The 14,850-nt window shown below is 40.0% G+C and overlaps 1 protein-coding gene across 9 annotated transcripts in view; it reads left to right on the top strand.

Annotated features, from left to right (window-relative positions):
* tsnare1 (T-SNARE Domain Containing 1) overlaps window positions 1-14,850 on the top strand; it is a 403,887-nt gene that overhangs the window by 138,077 nt on the left and 250,960 nt on the right. For all 9 annotated transcript variants that reach the window (XM_079694017.1, XM_079694012.1, XM_079694013.1 and 6 more), the window contains one exon: window positions 110-231. In XM_079694017.1, the coding sequence (XP_079550143.1) occupies window positions 110-231 (122 nt within the window). The remainder of the gene's footprint in view (window positions 1-109; window positions 232-14,850) is intronic.

Here is a 14,850-nt window from a genome sequence, read left to right as displayed (position 1 = left end):
GTGTAATTATATAGACATATTTACATAATATATTATATACGAATGAGACATAACTGTCCCTGTTACAGATATACATTGGTTTTTTTTGTTCTTGTTGTTCCCTCCCCAGGCGCCTACAGCTGACAGGCCAACAGCCATCAGACAGGATGTCGTACGGGTCCATTGACGGGGGCTCTTTTGGCAGTCGCAACCCGTTTGGAGGTCCTACGAGTCAGGGCTACCAGCCAGTGGGTGAGTTCTCCATTCTTTCATTTATGAAAATGTGCTGCACTTTAAAAGGCCCTACATGTAGCAATTTACCACAACACAAAGGTCTTTTATATTAATTTACAGGCAGGTATAACTACCAAAGACCCAAATTAAAATATCATTGGTGATGTCAAATGTTTAGATATACTTGTGAGCGAAATATCCTGTATGTCTTGTCAGTTCGGGGTTTTTATTATTTCTATTGTTGCGCTTCTGTTGCATTTTTTTTGTCAAACAAAACAAAAAACTTTGTTTATTTTAATTATTGTTGGGTCTTGAAAAAAAGTCAGACAATACATGCAACAACTTAAAGGACTGTTTATTATAAATAATGTGGGCACAGTTCTTCGGTTACCTCCTTTTTTTGTTTTAGTGATTCAGTTGTTAACTTCTCTCTTCCTGTATAATGCTTCTTAACATATTCAAATCTTACTGTTGGTAAACAAAGGTGTAAAACTAGCTTATAATAAGCACAGTTACCTTAAACTTTGCCAAAGAGTTTACAAAGTTAATTATGACTTGAAACACATGAAAAGACACACTTTAACAATATGCAATCAGGATTTTTATTTGGTGCTTGGAAGCCACAGAACATGGACATGGTATCACCTTGTAACCAAATTAGCAAACAGATGACTATTTACACAGCAAACACATGTCTCTGGGGAAGAATATAAAAGAAAATCCAATATTCACTCATAATGTATGCTCTGGGGCCTCATTTATAACGCCTTGCGTAGGATTCATGTGGGAAGGTTGCTTACGTAGTAGAAATCCAAAAAATAGGTACAGAAATGTTCCAACATTGCGTACCGGCGAGGGAAGTGCGTACGGCACATCCTACGCCGGTTTCCCTTTTATAAATCACAATCGACTCGAAGTGCAGTGCAGCTTTTGCGGCCTTCATGTAACGCCCATATTTGCCTATAAATAGTCAGTGGAACGCCCATTCATTCATTCATTTTGACTGACTGCATGGAGAAAATCGCAGGAAATGACGAAAGAACAGCTAAAAAAAGACATCTCACACCGTGTCAGATTTTGGTTATTTTGGGGAGGTTGAGATAAATCATATTGTTTGGTGGATGCAGTTTAAACCAGAGTAGCAGCATGGAGGTCGGATCGTCACCAAAATAAATAAATAAGTGGTCCGAAAAAGTCTAATGACAAAATAAATACACATAGCCTTCCTCAGGAAGTGTGTTTTGTACCGGGGACAGGAGACACCCCCTTGATGAGAAACTAAGAAATGATCCGGGAATCCCTCCGGAGTGGAGTCATGACCACTGGATCTGAATAATTTGTTTGTATTTGGTGGTTTGTGTTCCAGTTGTCGATCAGCAACTATATATCCATAATCCACCAGTTAAAGGAAATACAACTAATGTGTTGTGTTATATTAGCTGTACAATTTACCACATATGGTGTTCTTAGTTTCCATACCTCCTGTGTTTTACGAGCGACTTATCAAGTCTTGGCAAACGGCATAAAACATGATTAAACATGATAGTATATAAAACCATGCTCGTATCTATCCGTATACGGCCCGGGGGCCGGAGGTTCGCCACCCCTGCAATAGAGGCTCCACTATGTTCACCAAGTAATGCCTAACTGTTACCCTCTGCTGTTTAGTGACAGGCAGGTGGTTTCCAAGTGTCTTTATCGTGTGTGGCGGCAGCAGGAAATCGTGAGGTTGGTGGTTTGATCCCAAGGCCCTAAATCAACTTGTTGATGTGTCACTGTCACTGTGAGCCCTGTATTTCTCGTGATGACCAAAAGGGTGTGTGAGTGTGTGTGAATGTTAGTCTCCTGAGCAGGTGCACTTTGTATAACAGCCTCTGGCTTTGTATGGGTGAAGGCTGACTTGTATATGTAAAGAGCTTTGAGGGTTTGCAACGACTGGAAAATTGCTTTAGAAATGCATTCCATTTACCATTATAGCATTTCTGACAACGGCTGCCACTGTCCTGCTTTCACCCACCCCAATGTTCACATTAATAAAACATTGAGTGTTATTAATGTAAGGGTAACTCTCACAGAAAGTTATCCTGGTTAGATTTAAAAAAGGAACCCATTCCCTTTGTGTCTTACAAGTATTTAACCTCTGGGGGGAACGTCCAACACTCCTGGTTGTTGGTGCAACGAGCAGATATCTTTCTCTTCCTGTGTGTTTATTGAGAGTCAGAAAAAGCAACTTAAGAATGAATGAAGAAGTTGAGAATCGCCAAAACTATGTTGTGTCTCCACCTTTTTATAAGTTAATATTTTAGGTGGAGAGTGTAACTACTCTGGTCTTGAAAGAACTTTACACATCGAACTGATGTCCACAATCACGTTTATTCTCTTCTTTGCACAATCATGAAACACCGTGAAAACGTGTTCGCCTAGTAAACCAGCAGTAGAATTACGTTATCACATCGTTGACACTTTTACCGCCCTTTACTCTCTCACAAACACAATATAAACATCCGGGGCAAGAGGTCACATGACTTCCGGGAAGACAACTCTTATCATTTTTACAAAATAAAACAAAGTTCAAACATACATTAAACACTCTTCACAAAAGGACAAAACAATAATAAGGGACCTTTGAGCGTCAGCTACACTCCCGCCAAAATTACCTTCAATCACATATGCAGATGTGAATACATATACAATATGATCTTCATCAAATAAATCAATGGTAATTTTCAACTCTTTTCGCTTTTTTGTCTTTCCCTTAACTCACATATAGAACAATGCAAGTTCACAATATCATTTACATATTTGTGCAATCAATTTTCATTTACTTAACTAAGGCTACATCAACTTTATTAGCCCCTTAGCCTAACGAGGAAATATATGAGTTTCTAGCAACTGCTTGCTTCCTAACTGCTCCCCAGAACAACTAACTTCTGACTAGGTTTTTCATCAACGGATGACTTGTTGAGGCGTTCACCCTTTTTCCCCCAACTGCTGCATCAGAAAAGGGATGAAGTCAAAACTCAGTAGCTCACCAAGATTTGTAGGTGTGAAGCATCTTGGGATCTGAATCTTCTCAAGATTTTCCAGATCATTCATCTAACTCTCCCACCTTAGCTTCACCGCGCTTGGCAGTGGATCATCCTATCCGATTCCACACATGTCTCGCAGAACTCTCTTTCCTTCAAGGATGAATGGAGCTAGAAGGCCATTTGCGAGATCCGGTCCTGGTTCTGGTTGTGTTTCTGCTTTCTCTGCGTCGCCATCCATACACTTCACATAGTCAGCCTTGAATTTAGGATCTCTTTTCAGTTCCCTTTTAAGGTGCTTTGGTCGAATCAAAGCCAGCCTTTTGTTGTCTGGGAGAAGAGCTCGTGCTTTGAATGTACAGATGTAGCACTTCATTTCAGACGCCTTCCCATGCGGGTCCGTGATCTGCACGGGGTGGGCCCCTGCTGAAAAGGAAAACCCCCCCGCAGGACTTGATACGCCCCCTTGATAAATAAATGTAATTTTAATGAAACCAGCTGCAATGGATCATGGATCCACAAGGGGGAGCCGTGAAAAGCTGCCACAATGGAACTCATGTGAAATAAACAGCTGATAGATCGACAGGTATCTGATATAGTGGATATTTGTTAAGATCCATATGTCACGGATAGGATCATATTCTGTGCTAAATAAGAGACATGTAATCATTTACAAAACATCACCATGTTTTTATTTAACAAAATAATGTTGTTTAATTCACGTTGGCGTAACCATCGCTATGTTTTTTCATCAGGAAATGCAGCCCAGCTCAAACAAACGATTTTCAATCATCATCCTCACAATCATTTAATGTATATGTTCGCGAATTGAAATGAATGCACTAATACATGTAGTTTAATCGACGTGAGTTTACAACATCAAAAATAATCGCTTTGGTTTTATATCACATCCGACCGGAGGAAAATGCAGCACGGCTCTCACTACCGATAATCCTAATCCCACGGGCAAACAATAATATGTACAGTGTTGATAGTTTACTGTATTATTAGTGTCCAATATTACTGCTATAACAATCACACATTGAGTTGTTAAAATCAGACCGTTGTTTTTTTTTTAAACAGTCTGAATGAAACGGCAGCTCTCAGGTGTGTATTAGTGTTGGGACTAACGCGTTTCAAACTAACGCATTACTGTATGCCAATGCCAATGTCCTGAAGCACCTAAGTAATGTACATGGGGCTATAAAACTAGTCGCCAAAGACCCCACCGTCTCAACCAGCGGCAGTGACCCAGATGGAGCAACACCATCTAAACAGCCAAAAAACGATTTTTTTTAAATCGCCACATGTCACCCAGAGTCAACTAAACAGATTGATTGCTGAAAATAGTTTGTTTGTCTTCAGTGTCAGTCTGGCAGTTTATTATTTATCTAATTGTTACTGCCAAAAGAGTGTAGTTCTTGTTTAATTGTTACACTGCCAAAATAGTGTAGTTGTTGTTAATGTGTACACTGTGGTGATTGACATTATTCACCCACGGATCTATGGGTTGGGGTATTGTTCTGCACGGACATTTTAATGAACTGGACTTCCTGTTTCCGCCGGTGACGCTTCCCGGGTATGATGTTGTTTACAATGGTTTTCAGATGCTAAATAAAAGTCTAGCTTGTACCTTTGATACCCCACCTCCGAGTCCCATCTCTCTGTACCACAAAACTGCCAAAAGACTGTAGTTGTTTTTATTTCATATTGCACTACTTATAACTTGATTGTTGAGGCTACAATAATGCTTTATTGTTATTGCACAGATTACAGGTACTGAGACAACGAAATGCAGTTTAGCTTCTAACGGTGCAACAAGCAGTAAAGTGAAAAGTAATGTACACGATCTACAGAATAAAATATAGAATTAATTGAATGATGAATAAACAGTGAGGGGTATGAATACACTAGATATACACAGCAGCCTGTGAGCAGTATTAACAGTGTGTATGAATATGCTAAGATATATAAAGTATGAAAACGGTAAGCAGTGGAAGTATAGTATCAAATATATGGACATTAATTTCATGATAAACATTGTGGAACATTGATGAAAAATGTGAATGGAAGTGGCGACACAAAACGACAACAAACTTTTGCCGAGCCAATGGAGAGTTTCATCAGCAGCACGGGGTACAAACCACCAATAAGCGCTCAGCTCGAGATATCAGCGAGTCGAGAGAGTGAATTATATCTGCATGTTCTCTTTTGAGAAGCCCCCACCCCCCATGTTGCCTATGCTGAATGCTGCAAACCTTTTGTTTAAAACTAATTGGCCATCGGAATGTGTGGAGGAAGTCTCCCAAGGGGGATGGTGGTCACATTCCACAGCTCTCCCCCTCCTGTGATCTCCCAACCCCCAGTCTGTAGGTTTGTTTTTGCATATTTTAAACTGTTGCACTTTCAGTTTTTTCTATCACGCATTGCCGGTATGAAAGGGTCTGTGCCGGAAATATGAAACATTTAATAAAAGTGAAAAACAATGAACAAGACTTAACTATGGAGCTATTTCAGGGTCATAAGTTTTGATCATTAAAAAAAAAAGCAATTTATTTTAAAGTTCAAGTTTTTATCCTGAACTTTCAAAAATACTATGATGTATTCAAAATAAAAATAAGTATTTGAAATCATTTTTCAGGTTGAATATTATTTTTGATTCAGTTCAGCAATTTTTTTTGAATAAATTATTTATTTTCAGATTTCACTTTTATACATATTTTGATATTTGAATCCTTATATTTTTCAGTTGCAGATTCTTCATTTTCAGATTCAAAACAATTATTTTTTCAGTTTCAAATCTTGTTTTTTCAGGTTTCACATTGCTTTTCACCTTCAGATCGTTTTTCACTTTCAGACCTCTTTTTTCGCTTTCAGATCTTTTTTTTCGCTTTCAGACTTTTGGCCCTGATGTTGCGTGGGGGGGCGGGGCTTAGCAAAGAGTAGTTTGGCATCCTGAGTGGCAGGCCTCCCTCTGTCATGTTGCCTTCATGGATGTTAGATAGCGCGAGAAATATAACTCAATACTTTCTATACACAATACTCCCGTGATTTGTGGTAAACTGATACCAGCGTCAAAGTTCCTTTAAGCAAGCTGTTGAGCATCGTAATTGGCAACAATCAAGGTATAAGAGCAATAAACTGTGCTAGAATGTGAAATTACGTATCCGCAATCAAGCATTGTCCTTCCCCACTTCCACGTAGCTCCATGAACGCAGCATACTATTGGCTTGGTTTTTGCGATCAGAATCAGATTACCTTTATTAGTCCCACAGGGGATACATTTACATTGTTACAGCAGAGAAGAGCCAAAGACAGCTTAATGCTACCTAAAGCATGCATGAAAAAAGTATTAAAGATTAAAAAAAGAAATTATATATTTTAAAGTTACACATTTTACATAATACACACCCTGTAACAGTTCTTTGGATTTAGCAGCACAGTTTTTAACGGCATATATATATTGCACATATTGCAAATATTGCACATAGTTGGTATTTATCAAAAAGAGGTGTTATAGTCTGAGTTGTTTTGTTTGGGGTCTAGAGGCTGTGCTGGTTGTATAGTCTGACCGCTGCAGGAAGGAAGGACCTGCGGTATCTCTCCGTGAGACAGCGGGGGATGGCGTCAGGTCCACCAGAACAACCTGCTGGCTCGTTGCGGATACGTAATTTCACATTCTAGCACAGTTTATTCTGCTTATACCTTGATTGTTGCCAACTACGATGCTCAACAGCTCGCTTAACGGAACTTTGATGCTGGTATCAGTTTTATTTCCCACCTATCGCGGGAGTATCGTGTAAAGAAAGTATTGAGTTATATTTCTCGCGCTACCTAACATCCATGAAGGCAACATGACAGAGGGAGGCCTGTCACTCAGGATGCCAAACTAATCTTTGCTAAGCCCCGCCCCCCCCAAGCAACATCAGGGTCAAAAGTTTGAAAGCGAAAAAAAAAGATCTGAAAGCGAAAAACGATCTGAAGGTGAAAAGCAATGTGAAACCTGAAAAAACAAGATTTGAAACTAAAAAAAATATTGTTTTGAATCTGAAAACGATAAAAATGTAACTGAAAAAAATAAGGATTCAAATATCAAAATATGTATAAAAGTGAAATCTGAAAAATAAATATTTTATTAAAAGAAATTGCTGAACTGAATCAAAATAATATTCAACCTGAAAAATGATTTCAAATACTTATTTTTATTTTGAATACATCATTGTATTTTTCAACGTTCAGGGTAAAAACTTGAACTTTCAAATAAATTGTATTTTTTGAATGATCAAAACTTATGACCCTGAAATAGCTCCATATTAACGTATTAATAATAATTAATTATATTTATTCCGTTTGGATGTAGGATTTTTGACTTTGTTTAGAGCAGTGATCTTCTCTGCAGCAGAGAGCTAAGCGCTGTCAGACCGGATCTAATCCTGAAAAGTATTATCATCTGAAATTAATCATTATGTTATTAATATTAAATACACATAAGTATTTTTACAACTTGTATTTAGGAATACTCTGTTGTAATTATTGATGCATAAATGTGTTCATCCATTCAATGTGGCATCTGCTATAATTGGGTTAATTTATGATATTACTTAACACTAATAATAATAATAATAATAGATTTAATTTGTTAGCGCTTTTACAGGTGCTCAAAGACGCTTTACAGATAATAGTGAAGAAAAAAGAAAAGAGAAGAAATTAGAACCGCTAGAACACTAGAACCGCCAACGGGTAAATTTCACCCGCAGCTGTTTTTTTATTGTATGTAACTTTTTTTCCATAACATATTGAAGTCTCCCAGTCCGTGACTTTTCCTGAAAGTGTGTTATATAGCACCCTCTGTTGTTAAAAATGGTCAATAGGAAATCAGATTGAACAAATCGCCAAAAAAACTGCCGTTTATACCCATATCCGCCAGCGGGTAATATTTACCTCATAGAAAATGCAGCAAACACGACGTGTTGCTATAGCAACGCCTTTTGTCTACTGCGGTTCCTTATAGATAGAGAGATAGATAGAGAAAGATAGATAGATAGATATATTGATAGATAGATAGATAGATAGAGAGATAGTTATAGATAGTGTAACATCTTGGAGAATACAAGATCTTGGATGACTGAGCTCAAGTTGAGGACGTAATGCATGTGTGCAGGTTACGTGCCAGTTGAATAAAGATGGACACTCGGAATGAGAGAAGTAGTCCGCGTCGTCTGTTTATGTAGACAATTATATATCCATAGAACAGAACATTACAGATTGATCGATAGATAGTTATATATAGAGAGAAAGATAGAGAGATGTGTACCTAAACAAAACACAAGTCTTACACCAAGCGTTTAAATCAGCACTGGTAGCGATATTTTATACTTCATGCTATCTGCACAAACTATGTCATATGAAAAGCTGAGTCCACAGAATCTATTGGTATACGTTTTATCCCTGTGCGATCAAAACTCACTGTTCTGTATGATAAATAAAAGAACATTGTACCTTGCAAATCAATAGCGGGTAAATGTTACCCGTTGGCGGTTTTAGGTATACAGCGACCTCTGGCGGTTCTAGTGTTAATAATACAATACATTATAATATATGATATGATAATTATATTTTAGTTTTATTCATTTCTTATTTCATAGTTTCTCATTATTATTATTTTTATTTGTATCGCTCATCTTATTTTTGATTTTATTAATCTGTGTGAATCTGTGCTATCCTGTTTTTCACTCTTACCCTGTTGCTGTTTGAACTACTGAATTTCCCCACAGGGATTAATAAAGGTCCATCTTATCTTATCTTAATGTATACATTGATTTACTTCAATCTACTGTACTGTGTAAAAACACCCCAACAATATTACAAAAAATATACTGCATAAAGAGAACTATATACTTTATTTGATCCAAAATATTGATGTTTTTTCATTATAGTAGCCTGTGAAAACCATAACAAATAAGTCATTAAATGCTACAGCATTCAGCAAACACAACTGCAGAGCTGCAAACATTGCAAACAGACTAAGTTCTACAATACCCAGTTGTCTTTGTGTATTTGTGAATGAAGCGCCATCTCATGGTTAAATCCTGTAATTGAACAAATGGGGAAATTTGGCAACGCCCTCTAGCAATTTGGCAACACCCACAGCCACTGGGATCCGCTGGGTTTTTGACTGGGACACACCCATGTGAGTCCTATCTGGAGTGCTACATCTGTAAGAGGCATTTCTAGATGACCCAGCTCGTTTTGCTGGATTCCTTCCTTTAAGATCTGCAGAAAGCGAATATCACCTTGAGATATGCTTTTGTCCCCTTGCCTGGTTTCCGCGAAATTGGACTTCTGCACCTTGATAACGTCTGATGGCGTTACAGGTGGCACCTCCCTGACAGATACCCGATGACAAAGTCCAGTCACATCTTGAGAATTCACACGCTGTGATGCACTTCCTACGATGCTCCATCCAAGGTCTGTCTTAATACCAAATGGCTCGTAATCGCCACCAGTGATGATTTTCCTTGGGGCCAGTGCTCTAGAGCAGTCATAGCCAATCAGTAATCCAACACCGCAATCTATAAGTGGAGGCATCTCTTGAGGTATATCTGCAAGGTGTTTCCATTTGATGGCTGTCTTGCAGGTTGGAATGTGCGCACGTTCAAGTGGAATGAAATCCCTTGTATAAGCTGGAGGCAGATCAATGGATGTATTTGAGGTGAACCCTCTGACTTTGAGTCCACAAACTCTCTGACTCTTTACAATTGATTATTTTCCAATCATAGTCGATAATTTTTGTTTTACCGGCTCAATCTCTGTTTGCAGCTTCTCACAAACCTCCTGTTCTACAAAGGTGTGACTGCTTTGGGTGTCCAATAGAGCATACACCAGAGTTTCAGAATTAGGAGTGTTAGATGATGAAATCCACACTGGCACGATCATTGATGTGCTCCCACCTTCACCTCCATTCACACAACATGATAGTGAGGATGTATTTCCTTCAAACCTGCTGTGTGTGTAGGGTTTGTCCGCTGAGGAACGCTCTTCATGCAAAGGAATCGGATGACCCCTTTTGCATATGCCACACATGGCTCTGTTCTTGCCGTCTCTGGAGACATGTCCCTTTCTCAGGCATGCAAAACATAGCCTATTTTCTTGTATGCATTTTCTCTTTTCCTCCACAGTCAATTCCAGTAGCTTTTGGCATTTGAATATGGAATGATTTTCTCCACAGCAAAAACACTCAGTTGTGTTTTGTGTTAGCATGCTCCTTTCATTCACTTCCTCTGCATCTTCTGACTTGGTTTCTTCTACGTTGGTTTTAGCCACAATGCAAGGTGTGTCTGAAGCCCCCACGTCAGTGACAAATGTGTTTGCTTTTGGCCCTTTTGCTTCTCTTACAGGCATTTCTGCTGAGGGTTTCAGAGCATATAGTGATGACACTGGGTTGCATGCTACACGGGCCTCCTTTGATATGAACCTGGCAAACTCTGCGAAGCTTGGATAATCATTGCCTAAATCCAGCTGTTCTGTGACATAACGGTTCCACCTTGATGTGAACCAATCAGGCATCTTCTGATTCTCTTCACAGTCGTTAAGAACTTGTAGGCCCTTAACGTGAGGCATAGCCTTGCTGCATATTTGAAGGAAATCACTAAATTCTCTCAATTTGAGATACTCCTTTCCCCCAATCTTTGGCCATCCATTGAGTTTCTCTCTGATAGCTCGCTGCGCAACTAAGGAATGACCGTATCTGGCATTCAGCCTATCCCATGCTTGTTCATAGGCCTCCTCATCTTTTCTGTAGAAGCTACCTTCAAGGGCAGATTTCGCCCCACCTGCTACGTACTTTTGCAGGTAGAACAGCCTATCTGCAGGTTAAGAGCATCGCCTCTCTATTAGAGCTTTAAAGCTTGCGCTCCACTCAGTGAACTTCAATGGATCACCAAAGAATACAGTGGTTTCTGGGACTGGAAGTCAGGTGAGAGCCATTGCTTCTTGCAACGCCTGTACTAATTGTGCCTCATTTTTTTGTCCTTTCCTGACTTCCAGAGTGAGGAGAAGATGGGCTAGCATCATTCAATTGGCTGCGGACAGGACTACACCTCTCAATCCTTTCCTTTCTCTCTTCTTCGGTATACACATTTAACTTTGCCTGAATGACATCAAGGTCTCTTTGATTTTCAAGTTTCTTCAGTTGTTGGCGTTGAGCTGCAATAGCAGCTTCCATATCCATTTCAGCTCTCTTTGCAGCTAACTGTGTAACTGCCTCTGCTCTCCTGACTGAAATACTAGGTGACTCTGAGATATGGTCTGAACGGTAGCTAGGTGCAGTGGCTCTAGATGCTGTAGATCCATATATGGACCGAGCATACTGATTGTTAAGCAGCATGCGTAAACTTGATTTCTCTGCTTCAGCGTCGAAGTCACCTGCATCTTTAGTTAACCTTACTCTCATTAACTGTAGTAGATCTTTAGTTACAGCTGAGCATGCATTAATTCTCCTGCAAATTTCCTGATTAGGTGCTGTATGAAGTTGAATGTTGTCATACAAGTCTTTTAATTCGGATTCAAGCCTCTCAACTTCGTCCATCATGTTATACATGTCAGACTCAGGGCATTCTCCTTTAAGTCTAGTACGAATGTCTCTTACCTAATTTTTCCATTTTTCGTACACCGTTTTGAACTTATTTTCCTTTTGACTTAACTCTTGCTCTTTAAGTTCAAGCATTTTTGGTGTTAGCCGTCTCTCTCGAGAGGATTTCCTTACTCTTGTCTCTGATTTATTAGACGCAGTACTTCTTCTCTCATCCTTCTCTTCTGCTTCAAAGTCTGAGCTTTGCTCTTTTTCATGTAGCGACATTAAATCAGATTGACAGACTAAGTTACAGGCATAGGAATGGCAACTTTTGGAATACCTTTAACACTTAGCCAATACAATTCCTAACAGTAATAACCCTTAACAATAACAGTTACTTTTCAGGAACTTTTAATATATTTTCTTTACTCTACACTAATAAGTCTTTATTACCTTTATCTTATTTGTGGGACTATCCATCAATTATTTGAGGTTTACATTTAAAAGTACAGTTCAACCTGAAGAGCCACGCAGAAACATGAATTCGCCCCAGGAGAAGATGCTCAGCTGCACACTGAAGCCCGTGTTCCAGCAGGACAACAGCAGACAGATGAAGCTTGTCGTCCGCACAGGATACGCAGCACACTGTCCAACGAAGCTTGTCGTCCGCACAGGATACCCAGCACACCGTCTGATGAAGCCTGTCGTCCGCACGGGATACGCAGCACACCGTCCAATGAAGCGCAGCTTCGCGCATGATACGCCTGTTGCTTGAAGGAGGATTGAGATCGGCGTCTGACCTATTTAGCCTGTTGCTTGCAGCAGGATGGGGAACAGCGACAGCGTCTCACATCTTTAGCCTGTAGCTTGCAGCAGGATTGAATAGCTTCGCACACTTTAGCCTATAGCTTGCAGCAGGATTGAGAACAGCGTCTCACCTCTTTAGCCTGTAGCTTGCAGCAGGATGGGGAATGGCTTCGCACACTTTAGCCTGTAGCTTGCAGCAGGATGGGGAATAGCTTCGCACACTTTAGCCTGTAGCTTGTTGCAGGATTGAGAACAGCGTCTCACATCTTTAGCCTGTAGCTTGCAGCAGGATGGGGAATAGCGTAGCACACTTTAGCCTGTAGCTCGCAGCAGGATTGAGAATGGCGTCTCACCTCTTTAGCCTGTAGCTTGCAGCAGGATGGGAAACAGCGTCTCACCTCTTTAGCCTGTAGCTTGCAGCAGGATGGGAAGCAGCGTCTCACGTCTTTAGCCTCTTTAGCCTCTTTAGCCTCTTTAGCCTGTAGCTTGCAGCAGGATCGAATAGCTTCGCACACTTTAGCCTGTAGCTTGCATCAGGATTGAGAACAGCGTCTCACCTCTTTAGCCTGTAGCTTGCAACAGGATGGGGAACAGCGTAGCACACTTTAGCCTGTAGCTTGCAGCAGGATCGAATACCTCGTTTGGATGGATTAGGTTACATTTCACTGTCACTACTCTGGTCTTGAAAGAACTTTACGCATCGAACTGATGTCCACAATCACGTTTATTCTCTTCTTTGCACAATCATGAAACACCGTGAAAACGTGTACGCCTAGTAGACCAGCAGTAGAATTACGTCAGCTACAGAGAGTATATATTAAGGAGGAGGCTGCAGGTTATACAAATTAACCAGATAAAAAGAAAAAAACATTTGTATTGTTCTTTTTAATTCCCTTCCTAAAATAAATTCCTCCTAACAGGGAATTACAGCAGCACTCATGTTTTATGGCTTAAAACTGTGGCTGGCATTAATATTAGAAGTCAGCCACTACTAATAAGCAGGTAATCAGGGTTGGGTGTTTCCGTCATCACAACACATGTATTACCCCTAGTTTCCACCGGGTCCGTCTGCGTCGCGTTACGGCCGCGTTACAGCTGCGCCGCGGCGTCCGCAAGGATCGCGGCCACTCTACAGATGTAGCACTGAATTTCGGACTCCAGTTTACAGCTTCCTTCCTACGGCCTGCCAAAGACCAGTATAGAGGAATGTTAAGCCCTCCCACTATTTTCCAAGAGGGCGTTGCCAGATTTTCAATTTAAGGTTTTAACCAGGAGATGGCGCTTCATTCACAAATACAGAAAGACAAGTTTCATGGACTTTCAGTTGTGTTTTGAAGAGCATTTGAATACATCAATATTTTAGATCAACTAAAGTATATCTAATCTTGTAATTCAATAATATATAGTCTTTATATATTAAATAATCATAATTATAATGTAATTGTTTACATTACACTTCTTTATTTGTTATGCTCATACTTTAACCTTTACAATCGTTTGCTTTAATATGCAGTATATTTTTGTGTTTGCTTCCTCCTGCTCCCTTTCGGACACATACTGTATGATTTATTATTATTATTAATATGAAGATATTATTAAGATAAGATAAGATGTTACTTTATTGATTGAACATTTTAGTTTAGAATGTGCTGTCCCACGGTAATTCAGAAGGCTCACAGGTCACATTCCGACCATTATTTAAAACAATAGGTGCTTTCACACCGTCTACAGTTTGATTTGTATAGAGGGAGCTCTGTCAGTTTTCGAATTACCCATTTGCTTTCGGGGAAACCTATTTTTCAGAGCACATCCTGCTCCTAAATATGTCACCCGCACGCTCTGTTGACTGGCGCAGCAGCGCGGATGCGATCAATTGCTATAAAAACACTCTTCTACTAATACAGACGGTGTCACTATGCCGGCGGATGTGGCCGTTGTTGAAGCCTCTTCAGGCTCCGCATCGGCAGGCCTCTCCCTCGGTGTGGAGCTGTCAAACTCGACCCTAACGCCGCTTACAGCCGGCCAACTAAAAGTTTTTTTCCGTTCACGTTGTAATTTTTAGACTCCTTCGCTTCTTTGCTTGTGAATCCAAAAGCTGTGACGCTTGGCTGTTTTCGTTTTGCCATATTTTTTTATTACACAGCCAGAGTTAAAAAAATATCAATATGAACATTTCAAATACCGCGCCGGCATCACCGCCAGGCCTGGAATTTCGTCATTTTAGGGGCAAGG

The sequence above is a fragment of the Notothenia rossii genome (assembly GCF_949606895.1).
Source record: "Notothenia rossii genome assembly, chromosome: 7".
NCBI lineage: Eukaryota > Metazoa > Chordata > Actinopteri > Perciformes > Nototheniidae > Notothenia > Notothenia rossii.
Note: the sequence above shows the minus strand (reverse complement) of the source record. Positions and strands in the feature narration are given on the sequence as shown.